The sequence below is a fragment of the Bos indicus genome, chromosome X, assembly GCF_029378745.1.
Source record: "Bos indicus isolate NIAB-ARS_2022 breed Sahiwal x Tharparkar chromosome X, NIAB-ARS_B.indTharparkar_mat_pri_1.0, whole genome shotgun sequence".
NCBI classification, from domain to species: Eukaryota; Metazoa; Chordata; class Mammalia; order Artiodactyla; family Bovidae; genus Bos; species Bos indicus.
Genome location: NC_091789.1, coordinates 106,658,736 through 106,680,402, shown reverse-complemented (window position 1 = coordinate 106,680,402; position 21,667 = coordinate 106,658,736). Strand labels below are relative to the sequence as shown.

Below are 21,667 nucleotides of genomic sequence, written 5' to 3'. Positions count from 1 at the left end.
ACAACCCTTCACCCGGACAGACGGACCCAGCAGCCAACCATCGGTCAGAATTGGCGGGCCTCCTGCTCCCTGTAGGTGGTGGCCTCGGTGGGCGGGGCTCGGGCAGCTAGCAAGTTGAGTGGAGCCACGGCTGACGTGAGTCAACAAAGGTCACGTGAAGCGAGCCGGGCATTTCGATTGGCTGCATCAGCCGGGCAGGGAGGGGGGGTCACGGCGGCGGCGTGGGGTTCGCTGTGTGACACAATTACAACAACTTTGTGCTGGTGCCGGGGAAGTTTGTTTCTCCAACGAATTCCCCCCACATCCCTCAACCCCGCACGCTCCGGCCGTTCCCGCCGCCCCCGCCCGTGGCTGCCCCTCGCCCGCCCCCGCGATGTGACCCAACAAGCCGAGCCGCCGCCGCTGCCGACCCGGGGGCTCCGCAACCCCAACCGCCACCGCCTTCACCGCCGCCGCGTTGGGATTTTTCGTCGCTGCCGCCCGCGGCGGAGGAGGAGGTGGCGATAAAGTTGGTGTGCGGGTCCCGCGCGGAGGTTGGGGGCGTCGTTGCGGGCCCCGGCCCGCGGGGGGGTGTCGGCGTCGGAGTTGTGAATTCGCTGCGTTTCCATGAAATCCAGCGGAGTGTCGCTCGCTACCGCCGCCGCTGCCGCCGCCGCTTTCGGTGATGAGGAAAAGAAAATGGCGGCGGGAAAAGCGAGCGGGGAGAGCGAGGAGGCGTCCCCGAGCCTGACAGCCGAGGAGAGAGAGGCGCTCGGCGGACTGGATAGGTATGGGTCGCCGTCACCCACCCGCCCGGTCTGCTCCGGACGGTTGGCGCCTCTCTCCGGGGAGGCCCGAGCGCGGTTCGCCTCTGGCGGCGGCGGGGCGGGCACCTGGGCTTGGCGCTCTCGGTGCCGTATCCGCCGCCGCCGGGGCCTCGGGATCGTGCAGGGATGGGTCGGGAGGGTTGCTGGAGCTCTAACGAGCCGCGTGTGTCTCTCCCCACAGCCGCCTCTTCGGGTTCGTAAGGTTTCATGAAGATGGCGCCAGGACGAAGGCCCTACTGGGCAAGGTAAGGCAGCCGCGGGCTGGAGTGCGGACACGGTCTCCCCGGCCGGCGCCCCGCTCGTCCCGGGCCCCGCGACTCGGCCGGCGCTCATTGTGGCCGCGAACGAGGGCCGAGGGGCTTCCGGAAAACTATTTTCTGCTTTTGGTCTCCCCTTACCACCGGATCCCTCGCTTGCTCCCTTGCGAAATCGCTCTCTCCTCTCGTAGCTGGAGGAACAGAGACGGCAGCGCTTTGGGGCCGAGCTCAACTGGGTCGACAAAACTGCCTGTTATTTTACGGCTTTTGGAGGGTCAACCGATGATCTCTCCGAGGTGCCTGTTTAGGATCAAAGGCTCGTAAATGTGTGCGGATTTCCCCACATTTCCGACTTACTTGCCTCCCTTGGTTTTTCTTCTTTTTCTCCAGGTAGGCTGTTCGGGAAATGTACTGTTAACCCAACGTTTGGGGTTTTCTTGTGTCCCCGCTCCCAGAAGGAAAGTTGCACGTAGTTTAGGGCGGTGAAGAGTTTGCATGGGGCTGTTGACAGGCATCTCAAGGGGTACGATGTTTTACCTGAAGTTGGGTGACTTGTTTACTTTTTGAGTCTTTCTGCTCTAGAAATCTTGCAGTTACTTATGAATGTGTTTTCTCCTTGGAGCCTCGTTCCCTGTGTTTTTCACAGGGGAGGCCGAGGGAAATTCGGGGTGCAGTCTCTGTTTATTTGTGTGGAAAGTTGTTGGCACTGTCATTTAGTTAAGTAATGGCTGCTCCTGTCGGCCCAAGATGGCGGGACAGGGTGGGAGGAGAAAGTGAAGGGGGGGGTTTGGGGGAGGGAGGAGAGGTAAACATGGAAATAAATAGTAGCGATGAATAGGCCTCTCCTTCGGAGTGTGTAACTCGGTGGGTGATTAATAAAAATTATCCAAGATTATTTGCATCTAGCATTCTTGCACCTTTCTCAAGCTTGGGAGCCGCATTCATAAGCCTGGTAAATGCTTATCAACCTGTAGCACATTTAGTTATCCATCCGTAAGCTATTGAACAAAGGCAGTGGAGTCTCGATCTGTCTGCATCAGTTTGTGTCTCTTGACCAGAATCTGATCGAAATGATATTTGAATGCTCGGTTCTTAATTGGGACCGTGAAACTTGGAGTGTGCCGCGATAGGTGTTGCATCCATTAAACATTTTCTTTTCTAGCTGAAATCAGTAGCTTTGCATTTGATACCTGGCTTTATTGTTGCAATTGAGAAGGAAGTTTGAAATAACTAAAGCCTTGCATTTTATTCTTAAGTTGATTTAAAAAATACGGTTATCTCGAATTTTTGTCTGCAGTTTGGAGTCACTAATTCCTTTTATCTGTAATTACACTTCTGTTTTTGTTTCAAAGTAACTTAAGTGTAAGGGGTTTCGAACACAATAATGACCCAAAAGCTAGATTGAAATAATCCTTTTCAGTAAGCTCAGTCCCTTTGATCCATAGAGAAAAGTTGAATTAAACTTTGACTATGTAGGTATTAATTGGCTTCATTAAAACTATCGCCGGAAAAATGAATAGCGACTAGCTCTGAAATGATTTAAGCATAAATGATTTAAACCTTGAAATTTCTTTTCAACCTGCGTATTTAAAATATTTTACTTAAAAATACTTAACTACTGTCAAAGTTGTCATTCCAAAAGATTAAGGAAAATATTTAAATTTAAGAAGCATTGTATTTTGGAGTGATTATCTCCGGTCTGGTAGGGGGTTGGTAAAATGGTCCGCAAATATAATACATTTGGAATAGTTTGGCCAAATCTATTGTTTTGGTTAGGATAATGAAAAAATAAATGGAATCTGATGTTATACGTGGATAATGTGTAAAATGCTAGTTGATTTTATGTCTCAGAATGCTTGTATTTAGGTGGATTCACAGTGAGTGGATCGTGCTTAACATTGTATTTCAGATTGTAATATTGATCTGTAGTTATTATGCACTACTGACTTTAAATTGTAAAGTAACATTTTCAAGTATTTGTGAAAATGTGCTTTACTTTCTTGATGTTTGACTGCAGTAACATAAATGAGAAACTTGTTAAGGTTCATTATATTTTGTGGCAGAATGAAGGCTTCATCAAATACTGGGTAATTTGATAAACTACTAAGTATTTTGTTGAGCTAAAGGAGAAGAAAAAATCTTCATTACTTCAGACCCCATGCCTGTGAGGTCCTATTTAGGTCAAGACTCATTAGCCTTAACATTAAAATAAAACATTCTAGAGTATGTGCTTGCAACCGCAAGCAGTTCTTGGTTGCATCTTTGTGAGCTTGAACATAACAGTGAAATGTGTAATGTAAAGCTTGATATTTTATGATCTCTCACCATGAGTTTGAATTGGATTCTGAATAGAATGAATGAGCTGGAATCTTGCTATAGGAAGTATTGAATTATTTAGTTTCATCCATCTTTTGAACAGCCCTGGTAAACAGTATGTTTTTTTGTGAAATGTTGAGCTGTGTTGGTTTCAGAATTCTTATTCCCTGAAAGTCTTAAAAATGAGAGCTGGCTTTTCTTTGTTGGGGTAGGTTCAGGCTACTTACCTAAGGGCAGATACTGGAATTAAATAAATCACAGGACTCTTTAGCTATGATTTTTGTCATTACCCCATCTGGCCGTCCGCCCATCAAATTTAGTTGGCACCTTGTATAACTTTTCTTTCTGACAGAAACTTAGCTCTTACTACTTGCTTTTAACATTTATTCATATACAATATTGAATATTCTTTCAAGTTTTTAAATTAGGTTTTAAAAAAGGTTGACTCTTGACCTAAAAGATTTGGTAAGTTTAAAACATTTACTAATAAGTATCTCTTCTTTCCCCGGAACTTGTAGGTTCCTTTTCTAGTTGGGAGGATACTTTATCCAAACTGCTTTCTTTTAGTAGCTGAATGCATTTGTCAGACTAATTTATATTGGAGTCATTGAAAGAATTTCTGTTTGAATGATTTCCATTTGATATACAACGCTTGGGGGTTTGGATTAAAGAGAAATTAGTAGTACAGTGTATTATTTTGTAGTAGTACCTTTAAAATATCTTTAAAAGATTGTTAACAGCAAGTGGTTGCTTAATCAGAGTTCTTGAAATATAGCATGATCTTGACCAATTTTTTCTTTAATGCTGACCATCTTTTGTTATCATAATTCAAGACTCTTATTTTTTTAATTACAGTGGAGTTACTGAAAAGTAATTAAGAAGTGAAACATTTTAACAGGAATTAACTATGGTGACTTAGCACATTTTAAAAAATCTTTTGGGTTATTCTTGTTTTCAGTTAATAAGGATTTGCGTTAAAATATATGTTAATATAGAGCATGAATATATTGATAGTGATACTACATTTGTATTTATAGTAATTATATAGTGCTAAAGGGTTGGAATCTTTTGTCAAGAAACTATGCTAAAATACATAGTTGTTCACTTTGAAGTACCTTTATATCATTTTTAAGTTTGTGTTAAATACTCTTCTTGGGATTTTTTTTTTTTTTGTAATTCTTTTAATCAATAGATTATGTAGAATACCTGGAAGTAATCTCTCCCTCATTGCAAGCAGATTCTTTACTGTTTTAGCCACCAGGGAGGCCCATGGTGGCTAAAATGTATGTACTTAAAAAAAATACGTTCTTCTTTTTCCTAGGAGATAATTAGCATGAAAATAGTTGGAATTTAAAATTCCGGGGGTAGTGGAAGTAGGTTAAGATCCATTAAAGCATATATTTTCCTAAATTTGGTTTGCTTGCATGTTAGTGACTAAACTACCACTGTGGTAGTGCTCAGTTGTGTCCGACTCTTTGCGACCCTATGGACTGTAGCCCACCAGGCTCTTCTGCCCATGGGATTTCCCAGGCAAGAATACTGGAGTGGGGTGCCATTTCCTACTCCTGGGGATCTTCCCAACCCAGGGATTGAACCTACGTTTCTAAAGTCTCCTGCATTGGTGGGCAGATTCTTTACCTCTAGCGCCACCTGGGAAGCCCAATGTATATGGTAAGGGAAAATTATTAGGTCAGTTGTAGAAGGTGACTTTTTATACTATAATATTTGGATGTTGATACTTAAAATTATATTCTATGTGTGTGTTTTGTTTACTGGCACTTTTAAAGGAATATATTCATTTCCACCGCTAAAAGAGATGAGTGTTTGGGTTACAAAAGTAACCGCAGAATAATGTCACACTTCTCTGTTTCAAAATTAGGTTTTTAATTTGATGCATCTTATAAAAGTATTTTTAAGTTTGGAAAGTTGTCTTGTAAGTTATAGTCATTGTTATTTACCTGGACAAAGTCTCAGGCAATTGCTATACATTTCCTAAGATTTTGATACATTTCTGGTAATAAAGCTATAGTAAGAGATTATAGAAAGTGCTTGCTTATCTGGCCACACATTAGAATTGCAGGAATATATAAACATGCACTTAAAGTTCTGAATTCTTTCCCCTCACCGGATAACTCTTTTTGTAGACTCAATTACAAATTGAAATGACACAGGAACATTTAACTGCCACCTCTGTACATTTCAGGTTGTTAAAAACTGTGAGAGATGAGTTTTTGTGATGTAGGTGGTAAAGTGGAATGGTGGGCTATGCACTTTGAACCAAAGTGAAGGTTCAGTGCTTGGCTAGCTACAGAGTAAAAATATCTTTTTATGACTTGATTATGTAACATTTAGTTTTTATATATGTAATAATAGTATTATTTTGCAGATTTGAAAAAGTTTACTTTTGGTTAAGCTTACTTTGAAACTCATTGTGATGCTTTGAACTCTTTGCAATTGATGTTAATGAATTAAAACACTGTGAATTAATATTTTTGAAATGTATCCAGAGAACTAATTTATGTTACAAAAACACCACTAGGTTGTCAAAGAATTGAAATGGTGGTTATTTAAGGCCCACATGTATTTATTTGTAAACTAGTTAATTAATGAAGTTTAATTGAGAGTCCCTTCGACTGCAAGGAGATCCAACCAGTCCATTCTGAAGGAGATCAGCCCTGGGATTTCTTTGGAAGGAATGATGCTAAAGCTGAAACTCCAGTACTTTGGCCACCTTGTGCAAAGAGTTGACTCATTGGAAAAGACTCTGATGCTGGGAGGGATTGGGGGCAGGAAGAGAAGGGGACGACAGAGGATGAGATGGCTGGATGGCATCACTGACTCGATGGACGTGAGTCTGAGTGAACTCCCGGAGTTGGTGATGGACAGGGAGGCCTGGCCATGGCAGCACGCCATTCGTGGGGTTGCAAAGAGTCGGACACGACTGAGCGACTGAACTGAACTGAACTGAATGAATACATGATCGACAGTCTTATGTACTCATATCAAACAAAGCCTCACATACAATTCTGTCAGTTTTCTCTACTGGTTTGTAATTTGTCAATGGTAAATTAAAGCAACAAATATTTGAGTACACTGAATACAAGTCGTCTATTCAGGAAATATGGAGATAATGAAGATATCCCTTGTTTGCATTGAAAACTTACAGCTCCCTTAAAGGGTGAGATAAGTATGAGGAGGACTATCACAAAAACATCAGTGATGGTAGGAAAGTGGAGTATCCTGAAGGTTTACGATACAGATCAATTTAACAATTTACAAGTTAGAAAGGCTTTTTTTTTTTTTTTTTTTTGGCCATCCATAAAAACATTGATTAGCAAGCATGCACAAAAGCAGTCACAGGAACCTGTTTGTGAAGCTTAACGGAGTACCAGTGTCTATCAGGGGCCTTGCTGGAAAGGTGCTTTGGTGGCACCTGTTACATGCAGTGTTGCCAGCAGTAGACATTAGCCCCAGAATCACCTGATCAGTGGTGGAACACAGGGCTGGATGGGACTCTTCGGCTGTGTGTGCACTGTGGACAGTATTGGGATCCTGGATTTGCTGATTCTTAGGCCCTTTTATGCAAAAGTGGAGATGCCTTTGTAGTGTTTCGAGCCAAGCCACATTAACTTGAATATCATTCACTGCACTAATGAAAACTTACTTCTGACATTCCTTATGCTTCCTAACACATTCTCCTGACTAAAGTAAAGGCAGGAGAAGCATTGGCTTTATAGGGTTCTGTCCTGGCTCCTGTCTTCCTCAGGTTTCTTCTTTGTAGATTTAACTATTCTGGACTGTATATTCCTGATTTGGGAATTTCAAAAGTTAACTAAGAACCCCTGGATTTTAGATTATTGGAGTTAACTTGAAAAATTATCTAATAGTTGCTAGGTTAAAATTAATGAAAGCGCATGAGACTTAGCATATCCTGATATATTTCATTTTTTTCTTGAAACATTTAATGAGAATTTATATTATGTAACATATTCTGTATCAGACATTTAAAACTCATTTATTTCATTAGTATTTTTTTTTTATTTCATTAGTATTTTACAATACATGAGTTAAATGGGGAAGGGGTGTTCACATTTGTGAGATAATTGCACAGTGGCTTCTGGGCTAGCTTGATTTACAGACACCCTTTTCCATTTATCTGGTCATTTGTTTCAACAAATTATGTACTTTGAACACTAGACCCCAGTAGAGAAAGACAAACCAGGCTCTTAGCTCCTCGTACCTGGGGACTCTTGTAATCTGCACCTTCTTTCCCTAGATAGGTAGTGCTGGAGATGGGCAGGACATTGATGGCTCCCGCAGAAGCACTCCTTGCTTTCTCGGATCCCCATTTTCAGTTTACTCTTAGGGCAGTTGTGAGTTCAGTTTCAAAGTTCTACCTGCCATTGGGCCTTAGTAGAATGTCTCCTATTAATAGGATTGGGCTTGTTTCTTGATTGTGTTTATTGGAGATGGTATTTCTTGACTTCTTTATTAGCAAGGCATCTTTTAATTTTGTTTAGGAGCGCATGGTTTACAATCAGATTTTTGCTTTTAGCAGATGTTCAGACTGTCATCTACTGTGTTTTCTTTCACTCTTCTCATTTTGTAGTAATGGTTACCTTTGTTATGAGTTCTTAACTTGAGATCCTTGAATGAACGTTCATGGGTCAACTTAAGGAATTTTCTGACCAAGTTTTGGTAAGATATTCAAGAAGTAGTTAAATAATAATCATGTTTGTAGTACAAAACAGCCCTAGGGTGAGGAGGAGGGGAGATTGTAAACTAGATTTCTCCGCTGTTGTGAGTTTGTATTTTAACCTTAGATGTGCATTACCTTAAAAATAAATAAGCACGCTGATAATGAGTATACAAGAATTATATTTTGACTGATTAAAGATGGGTTTTATACTAGTGTGTGTATAGTTAGAGACACCTGTCAAGTCTTTTTTGTCGGGTTAGGATACTTCTCATCTTCATGGGCCTTCAGTCAGGATAGGGGTAAATGAAGTAGAGATGTGTATACTGTTTGGTCCCATTTCTTTCTTTGCTCACCCTCACCCTGGTCCTGTTTCTTTGCATTTATTTACATGGCTGTACTCTTTCTTCATTTTGATCTTTAGCATCTGTTTCACTGATGACTTTATTTTTGGGTTTAATTTGGCCCAGGATGACATTTGGGACCTAATTAAAAACTATAACCTGGAAGGGTGGGAGTAATTCCTTATTTAGAGAATTTTAGGTTTCTCAGCCAAATTATGGGCTGTTTGCCACTTCTGTAAGCTTTCACTTATTTTCTCTCACTCATTTCTTTCTTTTATCTTTACTTCTCTACATTTCAAAATACAGTCATCATTCTTTTGTGAATGTGTCCTTGTATTTTTGTGGTTTAGTCTGTGTGGTAGTATTTTGTCTGTTATAATAAATAAAATATACTACTACTAAGTTTATTCTCATGAACAAGGTTGGGCTTTGTTGTAGTTAAGCATATTATACTGGCTTCCCTGATGGATCAGATGATAAAGAATCCGCCTGCAATGCGGGAGACCTGGGTTCAATCCCTGGGTTGGGAAGATCCCCTGGATGAGGGCATGGCAACCCACTTCAGTATTCTTTCCTGGAGAATCCCCATGGCAAGTGTATTATATAAGATCATCTAGTTTATTTTAATTTAGAGCAATGGAAGGAACCATTAGATAAAGGACTCTTAAGATAAATTTATCTAAGGAATCCTTAGATAAAGATAAAGGATTGTTTTCCCACTAGATCTATTGTATTGTGTTCACTGGATCTTTTTCTTTAAAAAAAAAAGAAAGAAAGAAAACAGTGTATTAGAGGAAAGTTTCAGTATTTTGAAAAGCAGAAAAAATCAACCAGTCATCACCAATCATTACCCACCTTCAACAGTTTTCAGCTCATAATCTGTCTTGTTTCATCTGTATTTTACCCTGTGTTGCCATTATTGTGAAGGAAATCTCTTAATCCATAGATATTTCAGCTTGTCTCTGAAACATAGGGCTTCCCTCATAGCTTAGTCAGAAAAGAATCTGCCTGCAATGCTGGAGACCTGAGTTTGATTCCTGGATTGGGAAGATACCCTGGTGAAGGAAATGGCAACCCACTCCAGTATTCTTGCCTGGAGAATTCCATGGACAAAAGAGCCTGGCAGGCCACAGTCCATGGGGTTGCAAGAGTTGGACACGACTAAACGACGACAGCGACTGAAACATAGCCACAATGCCTTTATTACACATAAAAATGCCTTGTTTTTTTATTAGTTTTTGGTTGTGCTGAGTCTTCGTTGCTGCATGCGGGCTTTTTCTAGTTGTGGTGAGCAGAGGCTACTCTTTGTTGTGGGGCATGGGCTTAAAATAACTTCTTAATATCAAATATGATTGAGTCTTAATTTTTTTGCCTTATGGAAGTTAAGAATTAGTTGCTTGGGAAATAAGTAGCGAACAGATATTTAGCTGAATATATGTGAATTTGTATTATATTGTGGTAGAACTTTGTAATATTAATAGATACAATAATGATAAGATAATTTTTTCGAAGAACTTTGTGAATCTTGGTTGTTTGAGTCTGGATAGTTTATTATTATTTAGGGACAATTTATTTTTAAGATAAAATAGTTAAGCATTTTAGGTTTTAGAATTTCAGGTGTCAGAATGAAAACCAGAAAAGCTTTTACTTTGCTTGATTGGTTTGCGAAATAGTTGCTAAACTGCTGTGAGTGAGGGACTCTCCCAAGTCCTGGGGCAACAAGTAAGACTTGGCCTCTGCCCCTGCATCTGTGGAGAGAGATGGACAGAATGACTATTTGATATTGTAAGTGCCGTAATCAAGGTGTATATATAGAGTTCTTTGAGCTCTCAAATGATGGAGCAATTAAAACATTTAAAACTTTTGATTGTAGGTAGTTTAAACTATCCCTACAAATTCCCAACGTTTTGGAGCAGTTAATTTAGGCTGGAGAAGTGGGTAAGAGAAACTGCAGAAAGATGTTACATTTTGGTCTTGTTTATCAAACATGAATAGAATTTGAGCAAGAAGAATAAGAGGGCAGAGAGTTAGAGGTATAAAGTTGAATGGTGTTTGGGGAATTGTGAATAATTTAGTGTGGACCCAGAGAGATTAAGGTTGTCCTAATGGGATAGGTGATTGCAGCCATGAAATTAAAAGATGCTTACTCCTTGGAAGGAAAGTTATGACCAACCTGGATAGCATATTCAAAAGCAGAGACATTACTTTGCCAACAAAGGTCCATCTAGTCAAGGCTATGGTTTTTCCATTGGTCATGTATGGATGTGAGAGTTGGACTGTGAAGAAAGCTGAGCGCCAAAGAATTGATGCTTTTGACCTGTGGTGTTGGAGAAGACTCTTGAGAGTTCCTTGGACTGCAAGGAGATCCAACCAGCCCATTCTAAAGGAGATCAGCCCTGGGATTTCTTTGGAAGGACTGATGCTGAGGCTGAAACGCCAATACTTGGCCACCTCATTCTAAGAGTTGACTAATTGGAAAAGACCCTGATGCTGGGAGGGATTGGGGACAGGAGGAGAAGGGGACGACAGAGGATGAGATGGCTGGATGGCATCACCGACTTGATGGACGTGAGTTTGAGTGAACTCCAGGAGTAGGTGATGGACAGGGAGGCCTGGCGTGCTGCGATTCATGGGATTGCAAAGAGTCGGACACGACTGAGCGACTGAATTGAACTGAATGGGATAGGGAGGAGGTAATTGAGCGTGTGGCCCCCATCATTGTAGATGATAGGAAGCTTTGGGGAGTCACTGAACTCAACTCTCTAATCAGGGGAAGTGACATGACCAGGATATTATTGACTCCCGTGAGAGGGATAAAGTGGAGAGGAAAGGGATCCAGTTGTTAAATATTGATGGATAGATAAGACTACATGAATTTTAGAATAGAATTCTGCTGCTGCTTATTAGATGTATGATCTTTGGGCAAATTATTTTATCTTTCAGAGGCTCAATTTTCTTATCCGTAAAATGGAAGTGGTAATAGGTTTCTGTCAGGCTATAGCATTTTGTGTTAGGGAAAAAAGAGATGTAAAGTGCCTGGCAGTAGGTAGGCCTGGTGTGGAAGGAGCTCAGTACAAGATAATGTTACCATCTCGGAAAAGACAGTTTTAAAAGTGAGTCTATAGTTTAGGAAAGGGGTGGGGGAGACAGAGGCAGATTCGAGATCTCTTGAAAACACTCTTCCTTGACTTTCTTAACATCTGACTACTTTGGCTTTCTGCATCCCAGTCTGCTTTGCAAGGAAATTCTGTTCTAGATCTTTACTCTGTCTGCTCCCAACTTGCATGTATGCTTGACTGAACTTGATTACTTTACCTGGTATCTTGAAGACATCTTAAACTGAACATATGCATGCTGAATTTATCTTTGGTTTTGATGTTCCCTGTCTTAATAAGTGGCACTTATCATTTCCCTTGCCAGAAACCTTAGAGCTGTTTTTAACTCCTTTTTTTTCTTAGCAAGTCCTAATAGTCACCAAATCTTGACATTTCTACATCTTAAATTTCAAATCTGTTTGTTTTTCTCCATCCTCGATGCCACCATTCTAATTGCAGCCATGATCCGATCTTTGACTTTTGAAATACTTGCATGCAGATTTTTTTGAATAGGTATACTTGGAATAGTGCAAAATTGTAAATTACATAGAGGAAGTTGCAGTAAAAAGAGAATCTCCCACACCATCTCTGGGTTATATATTTCTTAATCTCAGGCAGCCACTGATAAAAGCTTTGTTGGGTAACTTCATATTTCAACACATACAAGTATATTCTATTATATATCTTTTTCCCACACAAATGCTGCTGCTGCTAAGTTGCTTCAGTCGTATCTGACTGCGCGATCCCAGAGACGGCAGCCCACCAGGCTCCCCGTCCCTGGGATTCTCCAGGCAAATGAGACCATACTACATTAAGTTGTTAAAATGCTTTGTTAATTTTGCTGCTTGCCATATGAAAATATTACTTGTTTTTATATTGAATTGTCTTGGACTTGAGAGTTCTCTCATTCAAATAGTGAGATGTTGGTGAGGAGGTTGGTTTGGTTGATTAAGTTACTTTGAAGCCCTGTTAGTACTTTTATATATGGTATAAAAGGTAGAAATTCTTCAACTGCAAAAGTTTTAATTGAAAGTATGTTCACATGTCTTTTCCTACGATAGCAGTTGCTTAATTTTATATGCTGTGAACTCAGTTGAAGTAATTGGCAAAATTTGCCTTCATATTTTGATTTTATTGGTACCACTGATTCTGAGGTTCCGTGAATACTGATTTAATTTACTCCCTGAATGTTTAAAGAAGTAGCCATAGTTTATACCACTTAATATCTTATATTTGCAGGAGTCACTCACCTTCTTGACTTATTCTTGATTTTTATTATAGAAAAAGAAAAATAGGTAAACTTGTATTCTTGATTAGTCATAAACAGTACAGGGCTTAATGTTTTGTTACGGGCCTCCCTGGTGGCTCAGACGGTAACGAATCTGCCTGCAATGCAGGAGATACAGGTTCCATCCCTGGGTCAGGAAGATCTGGAGAAGGGAATGGCAACCACTCCAGTATTCTTGCCTGAAGAATCCTGTGGATAGAAGAGCCTGACTGTCCATGGGGTTGCATAGAGTCGGACGTGACTGGGCAATTAACACTACTAGTATGTTATTTTATGTAGTCACTCAGTCTTGTCGAACTCTTTGTGACCCCACAGACTGTAGCCTGCCAGGCTCCTTCCGTGGAATTCTCCAGGCAAGAATACTGGAGTGGGTTAACATTCCCTTCTCCAGGGGATCATCCTGGTCCAGGGATCAAACCCAGACCTCCTGCATTGCAGGCAGATTCTTTACTGTCTGAGCCACCAGGGAAGCTCTCTAGTGTGTTACTAACTTGTAGCAGAATACCTTTGTTTTCATTATATATTGACTGGTGGTGGAGTTGGAATGGTGGTACTTTAGTTATTTGAGGTTATTAACCATTTGAGGGCCAGTGTAGCTGTAGACATTTTGTATATGATTTTGGAGAGTGTGTGGTTTTCTTTGAAGCCGGACTGTGGACTCCATTGTTTTCAGCTATTTAGTTTTCTCTATTCTTGGGTAGAAGTGTTAACAACAGGAGTGTGCTGAGAGGAATGAAAAGCGTTAATACCACTGGATTGGTTAGGCTTAAATGCCATGGTTTATATCACACTGTTCTGTGGTGTTCCATGATCACTGCCCATATTCTCTCAAATTCTCCTCTGCTGATTACAAGGGTGCTAGGGGAAGAGAATGTGAACTGATCCCTAGAGAACTTACTGCTCTAACTGGAAAAATTGTTTTAAGCACATGCTCCCTTAACATAGTTAATAGGCCTTAGAATTGTTTCTCAGCCTGGGTGTTCAAAATACTTGCTTGATTGGAAGGCTGTGTGATAAACTGGAAAGAACAGTGGATCAGAAAACTGAAGACCAGTGTTTGAGTCTGCTGCCTACTTTGTCAACTTGCTTAATTTTTATGGTCCCAGTTTCACCGTCTGTTAACATGAAGGGCTACTACTACTACTAAGTCGCTTCAGTCATGTCCGACTCTGTGCGACCCCATAGACGGCAGCCCACCAGGCTCCCCCGTCCCTGGGATTGATTACGAATTTCCAAAGTGACTGTCTAGCGTCAGAATTCTAGGTGGTGGTTCATTTGAATTTTTAGGATTGATTCAATTTTGGAGATTTTGATCCAAAAGGAGGGCACAATGGAACTTTGTTCTGGATTGTAATTTTCTTTGATTTCAGCCTCAAGCTTTTAAGACCAGAAATGAATGCAGGTACATAATGTAACTGAGAATTGTATGTTTTGGTTAGTCTAATATGATAAATTATTCAGTTAGTCTTGGACTGATTTGAAAGTTAGCCTTATTTATTAATGGTGTTTTGACTTCTCCAAACTACTACTTTTTTATAGTTGGAATTATTTCTTAGGTCAGATCTGATGTTTCTAATTCTAGAACATGGGTATAATTACTGTGTGTTTACCTGTTTATTAGGAGCTCATGACAGGGCTAAATGAATTGTCAGACATGAATTGATAAGAAATGTCACAGTAAATATGTACTATTAGGTACAGATATTTGGGTGTTACAGATGGTAAGGCCCCTCAGTTTCCCTAAAAGTAGCAAGAATTGGCATTAATTGAGGCGCTTTCCAATCTATTGACTGTGAACTTTTATTGTTGAATTTGGCTCTGTGTGTGTATATGTATGAGTATATTGTGATTATATGTTTACTCTAAGCTTGCTAGTCAAAAAGATAGGTCTGAAGTTTGTACCTTAGTTTCAGAGTATAACTCTTAAGGAGAAACTTCTTCTGTAACACTTTTTCAAAGTGTTTATCTATAAATGGATAGATAAGTGAGTCTTCTGTCATTGAAGATATTCAAGTTTGCTCATTGACACTACTTGGCCAGAATGTTGTAGACAGCATTCAGACATCAAAGGATAATGTTTACTGTTATCCGTAAAGATGATTCCACCCTTAGTCAGGATTCTGTGAAAAGAGGTAGCTGGATCCTCTTTGTTGGATTCGGTTGTCCTTATAGAAGTGGACAATACCATGACTGATTCATAATCGAGTGTATATATTTCTGTAAATGGCAATTTTTTTCTATTTGCTTTTTAAAAATTGACTGTTTATTTAGAAAAAATTATAGATTCACATGCACTTGTCAGTAATAAGAAATCCAGTACAATGTCATGACCAGGATATTGACATTGAGATAGTCAAGATACAGACCTGTTTATCACAAGTATCCATCATGTCCTTTAGAGCCATATTCACCCCCCCACCCCCAGTTTCTAACCCTTGGCAAGCACTGATCTATTCTGTTTCTATAATTTTGTCATTGAAAAAAAGTTATATAGGTGGGATCAGCGTATGTATCCTTATGTATAGTTTGTTCCTCCGTGTTATTGATGTACCATGGTTTCCTTAACCATTTACTTGTTGAAGGATACTTTGAGTTATTTTTAGTCTGTGGCTATTGTAAATAAAGTTGCTATGAACATTTTGTACAGGTGTTTTTGTGAGCCTAAGTTTTTCTGGGATAAATGTCCAAGAGTGCAGTTGCTGCTGGTTGCTTGTTTAGTCTTATGAAAAACTGCCGAATTGTTTTCCAGAGCAGCTCTACCATTTACATTCCCATCAGCAGTTTCCACCAGTGTTCTAGCTTTGTTGTACCCTTCCCAGCATTTGGTGTTATTGCTGTGTAGTGAGTGATAGCTCATTGTAGTTTTAATTTGCATTTCTCCAAAGGCCAGTGATGTTGAATGTCTTTCATGTCCTTATTTTCCTTCTGTATTCAGAAGGAAATATTCACCTCTGTGGTGAAATGTCTGTTCGTGTCTTTTAGATTATTGATTTGAGACCTTTCTTTTTCTCTGATGTACAAATTTAGTACTTTATATTTTCATTTCGGCACTGCTTTAGTAGTGTCCCACATATTCTCGTATTTTCATTCAGTTTTATGGGTTTTTAAATTTCCTCTTCAGTCCTTGGAATATTTAGTATTTAGTAGTGTGTTACGCAGCTTCTGAGTATTTGGAGATTTTCCTGTTTTCACTGTCACTGATTTTTAGTTTTACTGTGAGTGACTTTTTAGCTTGATTCTATTATGATAAGGACATTTACTCTGTATAATTTTCATTCTCTTAGTTGACATGTGTTTTATGACCCAGGATGAGGTCTATCTTGATGACCCTTCCATGTGTGCTTGAAATGAATGTGTATTCTGTTGGATGGAGTGTTATATACATGAGAATTCGATCTTTTTGGTGGATTTTATTGTCCAGTTCTTCTATATTCTTACTGATTTTCTGTCTAGTAGTTCTACCAATTAATGAGAGTGTGGTATTTCTAGATTTCCAACTGTAATTGTGGATTTGTCTGTTTTTCCTTTTATCAGTTTTTACTTCTTGTACTTTGAGGCTTTGTCATTTGATGTGTACGTAAGTTTGTCATATCTCCTGGTGGGTTGTTCCTTTTATCATTATGTAGTGTCTCTTTTGCTCTTGCTAAAATTGCTAGTAATTTTATTTACTCTTAAGTCTACTTTATTGATAATAATATTGCCACTCTGCTTTTTTTAAAAAAATCAATATTTACATGGTATGTCTTTTTCCATACTTTAACTTTACCTGTTGTATTTAAGATGGATTTTTTGGGGGGGGGGGGGGAGTACAACATATTGTTATATCATTTTAAAAAAACCACTCTTCCCGTCTCTTTTAATTGGTATAGACTGTTTATACTTAAGGTAACTGTTGATATGTTAGAACTTCAAGTCTGCTTAGTACTATGGCTTGTTCCTCTTTCTGGTTTCTTTCATTCTTGCTGCTTTCCTCCTTGTGGGTTATCTGGATATATATTTTTTGATTCCATCTTGATTAGTAGTGTTTTTAAGTGTATCTCTTTGTATAGACTTTTTACTGGTGGTTCTCGGTACTGGAATATTCATATGTAATTTATCACTGTCTTCTGTTGTGGATGTTTTACTACTTCCAGTGAAGTGCAGTCCTTTACTTCCATTTAGGTACTTTTGTCTGCCCTCTTATGAAATATAATTTTCTTAAGTGTTTTCTCTTAGTAACATTGAACATCACACCAGATGGTGTGATAAATTTTGCTTCAACCAGCAAATATGATTTATGAAACTCATGCATTGTATAATAATCTTATTATACTTACTCATGATCTTATATATTCCAATGTTCTTTTTTCCTTTCTGAAGTCCCAGCCTTCTGCTTTCATTTCCTTTCTATTTAGAGAACTTTTAAAGTCATTTTTTCAGGATAACTTTATTTCCCTTCATTCCTGAAGGATATTTTTGCTGTATATAGAATTCACAATGTACCGTTCTTTTTCTTTTAGCCATGGAAATCGTGCTATTTTCTTCTGTTCTCTGTGGTTTCAAATCAGAAATTTGTTGTCATTGGAGTCTGTGTTCCCCTGTAAGTAATTTATTGTTTTTTTCTGGCTGCTTTCAATAATTTTTCTTTGCCTTTAGTTTTCAGAAATTAAGTTACGATGTATCTTGGTGTGGATGTCTTTAGTTTTATTTATCTTGGTGTGGGTTTCTTTCATTGAGTTAATGTGTTTCACCACAGCTTGGAATTTTTTAGATAATATATTTTAGAATACTTTTACAATCCCACCTTCTCTTCTTCTGGGACTCTGATAAGAATCTTAGCGCTTCTGTTTTTGGGTCCCTGAAACTCTGTCCTCCACCCCCAGTTCCCCAGTCCATTTTCAATTTTAGCTTGGCTAAATTGTTTTGATCTGTTTGCTGTGTCTGTTGTCTGACACTTCCATTCTACTGCTTAGCCTGTCCAGAGAATTTTTATTTTGAGTATTATATTTTTTAGTTTTGTAATTTCCACTTGGTTCTTATAAAACAACTTTCCTGAGACTTAGCATTTTCTAATTTGTTTCAAGAGCAGTTAAAATAGCTTGTTGAAGCATTTATATTGACTAAAACCTTGGTCAGACTTATGATGCAAGGCAGGACTGGATTCACCATAATTGACTCCAGCTCCCCAGAGGTGAAAAGCTATTGGGCAAATTTGGTTGTATCTACTCAAACCACCCATAAACTCACCATTCCAAATAACTTAACTTTCCTGCATAGTCGGGCACCAAGGTGCCAACAGTAGTGAGATCCACCACATCAAAATTGCCAACTCAATGGAAGGCTCTTCTAGTAGGCAGGCTACTATCACTGGTTCTGTTGCCAGTATTAGTCTGGCCCAATATCTAGTCAGTGCCAGGCTTTCTTCTGAGAACGGCATGGGGTGCAGCTGGAACAGTGTAGGTTTACTTGTAACTCTTTCTGCTGTTTTCCCATGATCCAACTGTGTAATTTCTGGTCAGTGATTCCAAGTTTTAGATAAGTTGTAAGTGTTCAATTTCTGCACAACTTTATCATCCGCTACTAATTTAAAAATCATTCTCTGTTCAGCTGTTAATGCTGGAATCCATATTTAGTTTTATAAGCTTCTCCCTATTTTTAGTTTTGTTTGAGGGTTTTGGCTTAGGAGTTTTATCCCTGTTTGTCGATAAGAAATTTAAGAGTGGAATGTTAATAAACTTCAATATAGTTCTGTTAATGTCAAGAATTTAAAAAATGGATTGGTTAAATAAGATCTTTGTCAGATAGTTTATCAAAAACTTGGTTCATCTCAGTGTTGAATCTGTTGTTTTCTCTCATTCACTTTATAGTTTTCTGGCTTTTGGTATGGGGAGTGATTTTCAGTGGTATCCTGGGCATATTTGATATCACTATGAGAATTCTAGATTGCATTCTATTTTTATAATAGGTAAAAATCCTTGTTAAGCTGTAATGCCAGGACTGGGTGGCTGTGTAGATTCAGCTTCTGACTGGGCCCTACTGACAACCACCCTGGGAAAAGTAAAGCAGTGACTCATACTGTCTTGGTATAGACTGATGGGATGCAAGTTCAACAGCTGCCTCACTGATAATCTTCCTGACAAAAGTTGGGCGCCAGTTTACACCCCTTTGTTGCCTCTGAGTAGAGGGGGTATAAGAACAGCTTCCTGATGAGTCATGCTTCTCAGCAAGAGAGAAGTAGTGGAGGGCTAACTCACAGCACTCTGATGCTGCAGGATGGAGCATAAGCTCCCCACTTGGTACCACTTCCCCTGAGTTGATGCCAAGTGGTGGTGGTGGTGGGAGCTCATTTCCCTCTGGGCACCTCTGGCACCCAGAGAATGGGTGAAGTGGATTGTTGGCTGCGTCATCTCTTGACTTCTTCATTCAGTCTCACTGCTCGTTGGGTGTGGAGGTTCACCTTTCACTAGTCCCTGCTGACACCAGGGATGGGGAGAAAGTGGACTGCTGACTGGCTCCAACTCACAACACTTTGTTCAGTCTCGTTGATGCCAGATAGAGTGCTGGTTCAGCTCTTATCTGGTTCTTGCTGATACCAGGTGTGTGTGTATTCCAATGTAGTGGTGACTAATCCTGCCTCACACAGCTTTTTGGGTGGTGGTTTCGGCAGCCCAGCTTGCCGTTGACCCCACTGACACTACCTTAAATGGGTGAATCTCAGCACCATTGGGTGTGAAAAAAGATAAGCTGTCTTTGAGTTTTGCTGTAACCCAGCACAGGAGTATTGGAGCCACCCCTCTGGTTCTGCAGGGCCTGGAAGATCTGCTGCTGCTTTTCTCATCCATACCATCTTGGCAGGAGAACTGGGGATATGTGAGGGATAGAAGATCAACTGCCTGTTCTGTTCTGCCAACACTATCCTAGTAGGGGACTTGGGTTGACACCACCTGCTCCCCAGTCTGGCTGAGAGGAAGAGAGTGTGGAAGATTAGCTGCATGCTTGACGTCCCTGAAACTGAAGGGTTTGCATGGAGGGTTTTCCATTGGGGTTTGGCTGGAGTGTGGTGGGTATTACTGAAAAGATTTCTTTGGGTTGGGAGGAAAAAGCCTTTTCTTGGGGCTTATTTGCCTGTGACTTGTGATGGTGAAGCAGCATTCTGTCCTGGAAATAAGGGAGACAGTAAAACCCAGGGAACTTAACTGCCTTGTCATTCCTCCAGTTTTGATGTCTCTAAGAAGTCCACTGCTTTTCCTCATCTTTCAGATGCCTCCTATCTTTGGCCGTTTACATCCAGGATTTTTTTTTAGTTCTAAGAGGGTATACCTGAGAGGACAGAAGTTACTCCATTTTGGTGGTGTTTCAAGTCCTCCATTGACTTTTATGGTAATTCAAGTTTGGATTGTGAAAATTTTTGCCTCAAGATACTCTATCATATGAAGTAAGTGTTTAAAAAAATCTAATTTATAGGTAAATCTTTAATTTGAAAATATCCATCATAACATATTTGATCATAACATTTGCATTACAAAGTTGTTTCCTTGTATCAGGGCTTGACCTATAGCTGTTACTATTTTGGGGACAAGGTTTAAATAACTACAGTGCTTGCTTTTGACCCAAATAGTTTCTGTTACACTTTTTAAAGGAAGCATATATTTAGATGTATAGCAAGAAATGGAAAGATAAGCTGGATTATAGCAGAATGTTACTGTTTTGATTTGCCATCAAACAACAGTTAACTCTTTAGATTCACAAGACAAATATACAAATAGAACATTCTACTTCGCTTGCCATTTTAAGGCCAGCAGAACAACATAACATTTTCCAAATTTGAAAACACTTAAAACAGACAACATGATTGAGAAGTTTTTAGTAGGAGAGAGGTGGTAGAGAATTTTTTTTACCAGTGAGCAGCCAGGGAAGCCCTACTGCGTGTTTCTTTAAACATTTTTTTTAACATTAAAAAATATTTATTTTGGCTGCATTGGGTCTTATTTGCAGCACGTGGAATCTTTAGTTGTGGCATGCAGACTCTTAGTTGCTGTATGCATGCAGGATCTAGTTCCCTGACCAGATATTGAATCGAACCTGGGCTCCCCCTGCATTTGGAGTGTGGACTACCAGGGAAGTCCCTTACTTGGGTGTTTTTACTTCACATAGAAGAAAATTAATTTAACAACCAAAAATGTATTTGTTTACTTAGCTAGTTAACCTTTCATGGTGCTGTTTTTCTTGTGTGTTTGAGTTATTGTCTTTCTTTCATTTCAACATGAATGATTACCTTTTGTATTACTTTCAGTGCATGTCAGCTAGTGGCAAATTCTTGATTTCTCCTTCATGTTTAAGAATAGTTTTGTTGGATGTAGGGTTATTGGTTGACTAGCTTTTCCTTTCAACACTTTAACATGTCATCCCATTGCCTTCTGGCCTCTGTGGTATCTGATGAAGAAATCAGGTATTTTATTGAGGATCCCTTATATATGATAGATCACTTCTTGTTGCTTTCAGGATTCTTTTTTTTTTTTTCTTTCTGAGTTTGCAGTGCTTCTTAGTGTAGGTCTGAATTTAATTATTTGGAGTTCATTGAGCATTTTGGCTGTGAGATTATTATTATTTTAAAATTACTGAGTTTGGAAACTTTTCAGCCATTTTTTCATTAAATGTTCTTTCCCTTTCTCAACTCTCCTTCTGTGACTTCCGATTCGCACATTTTGTTGTTCATGATTTCCCATAGGTCTCTGAGGCTCTGTTCATTTTTCTTATTTTTTCTTTCTCTTGCTTGACTGAATAATCTTACTTGATCTATTCCCAAGTTCATTAATTCTTTCTGCCTGCTCAGATATATTTTTGAGCCTTTCTAGTGTATTTTTAATATCAGTTATCATACTTGCT

The 21,667-nt window shown here is 39.5% G+C and overlaps 1 protein-coding gene across 8 annotated transcripts in view; it reads left to right on the top strand.

Moving 5' to 3' along the window:
* Positions 1-234: 234 nt before the first annotated feature.
* Positions 235-21,667, top strand: part of KDM6A (lysine demethylase 6A) — a 179,300-nt gene continuing 157,867 nt past the window's right edge. For 5 of the 8 annotated variants that reach the window (XM_070784835.1, XM_019955824.2, XM_070784833.1 and 2 more), the window contains exons 1-2: positions 236-767; positions 988-1,051. In XM_070784835.1, the coding sequence (XP_070640936.1) occupies positions 607-767; positions 988-1,051 (225 nt within the window). In that variant the 5' untranslated portion in view covers positions 236-606. Of the gene's footprint in view, positions 768-987; positions 1,052-17,362; positions 17,382-21,667 lie in introns of those variants that run through there. The other 3 variants (XM_070784831.1, XM_019955826.2, XM_070784832.1) reach the window with 3 other exon arrangements.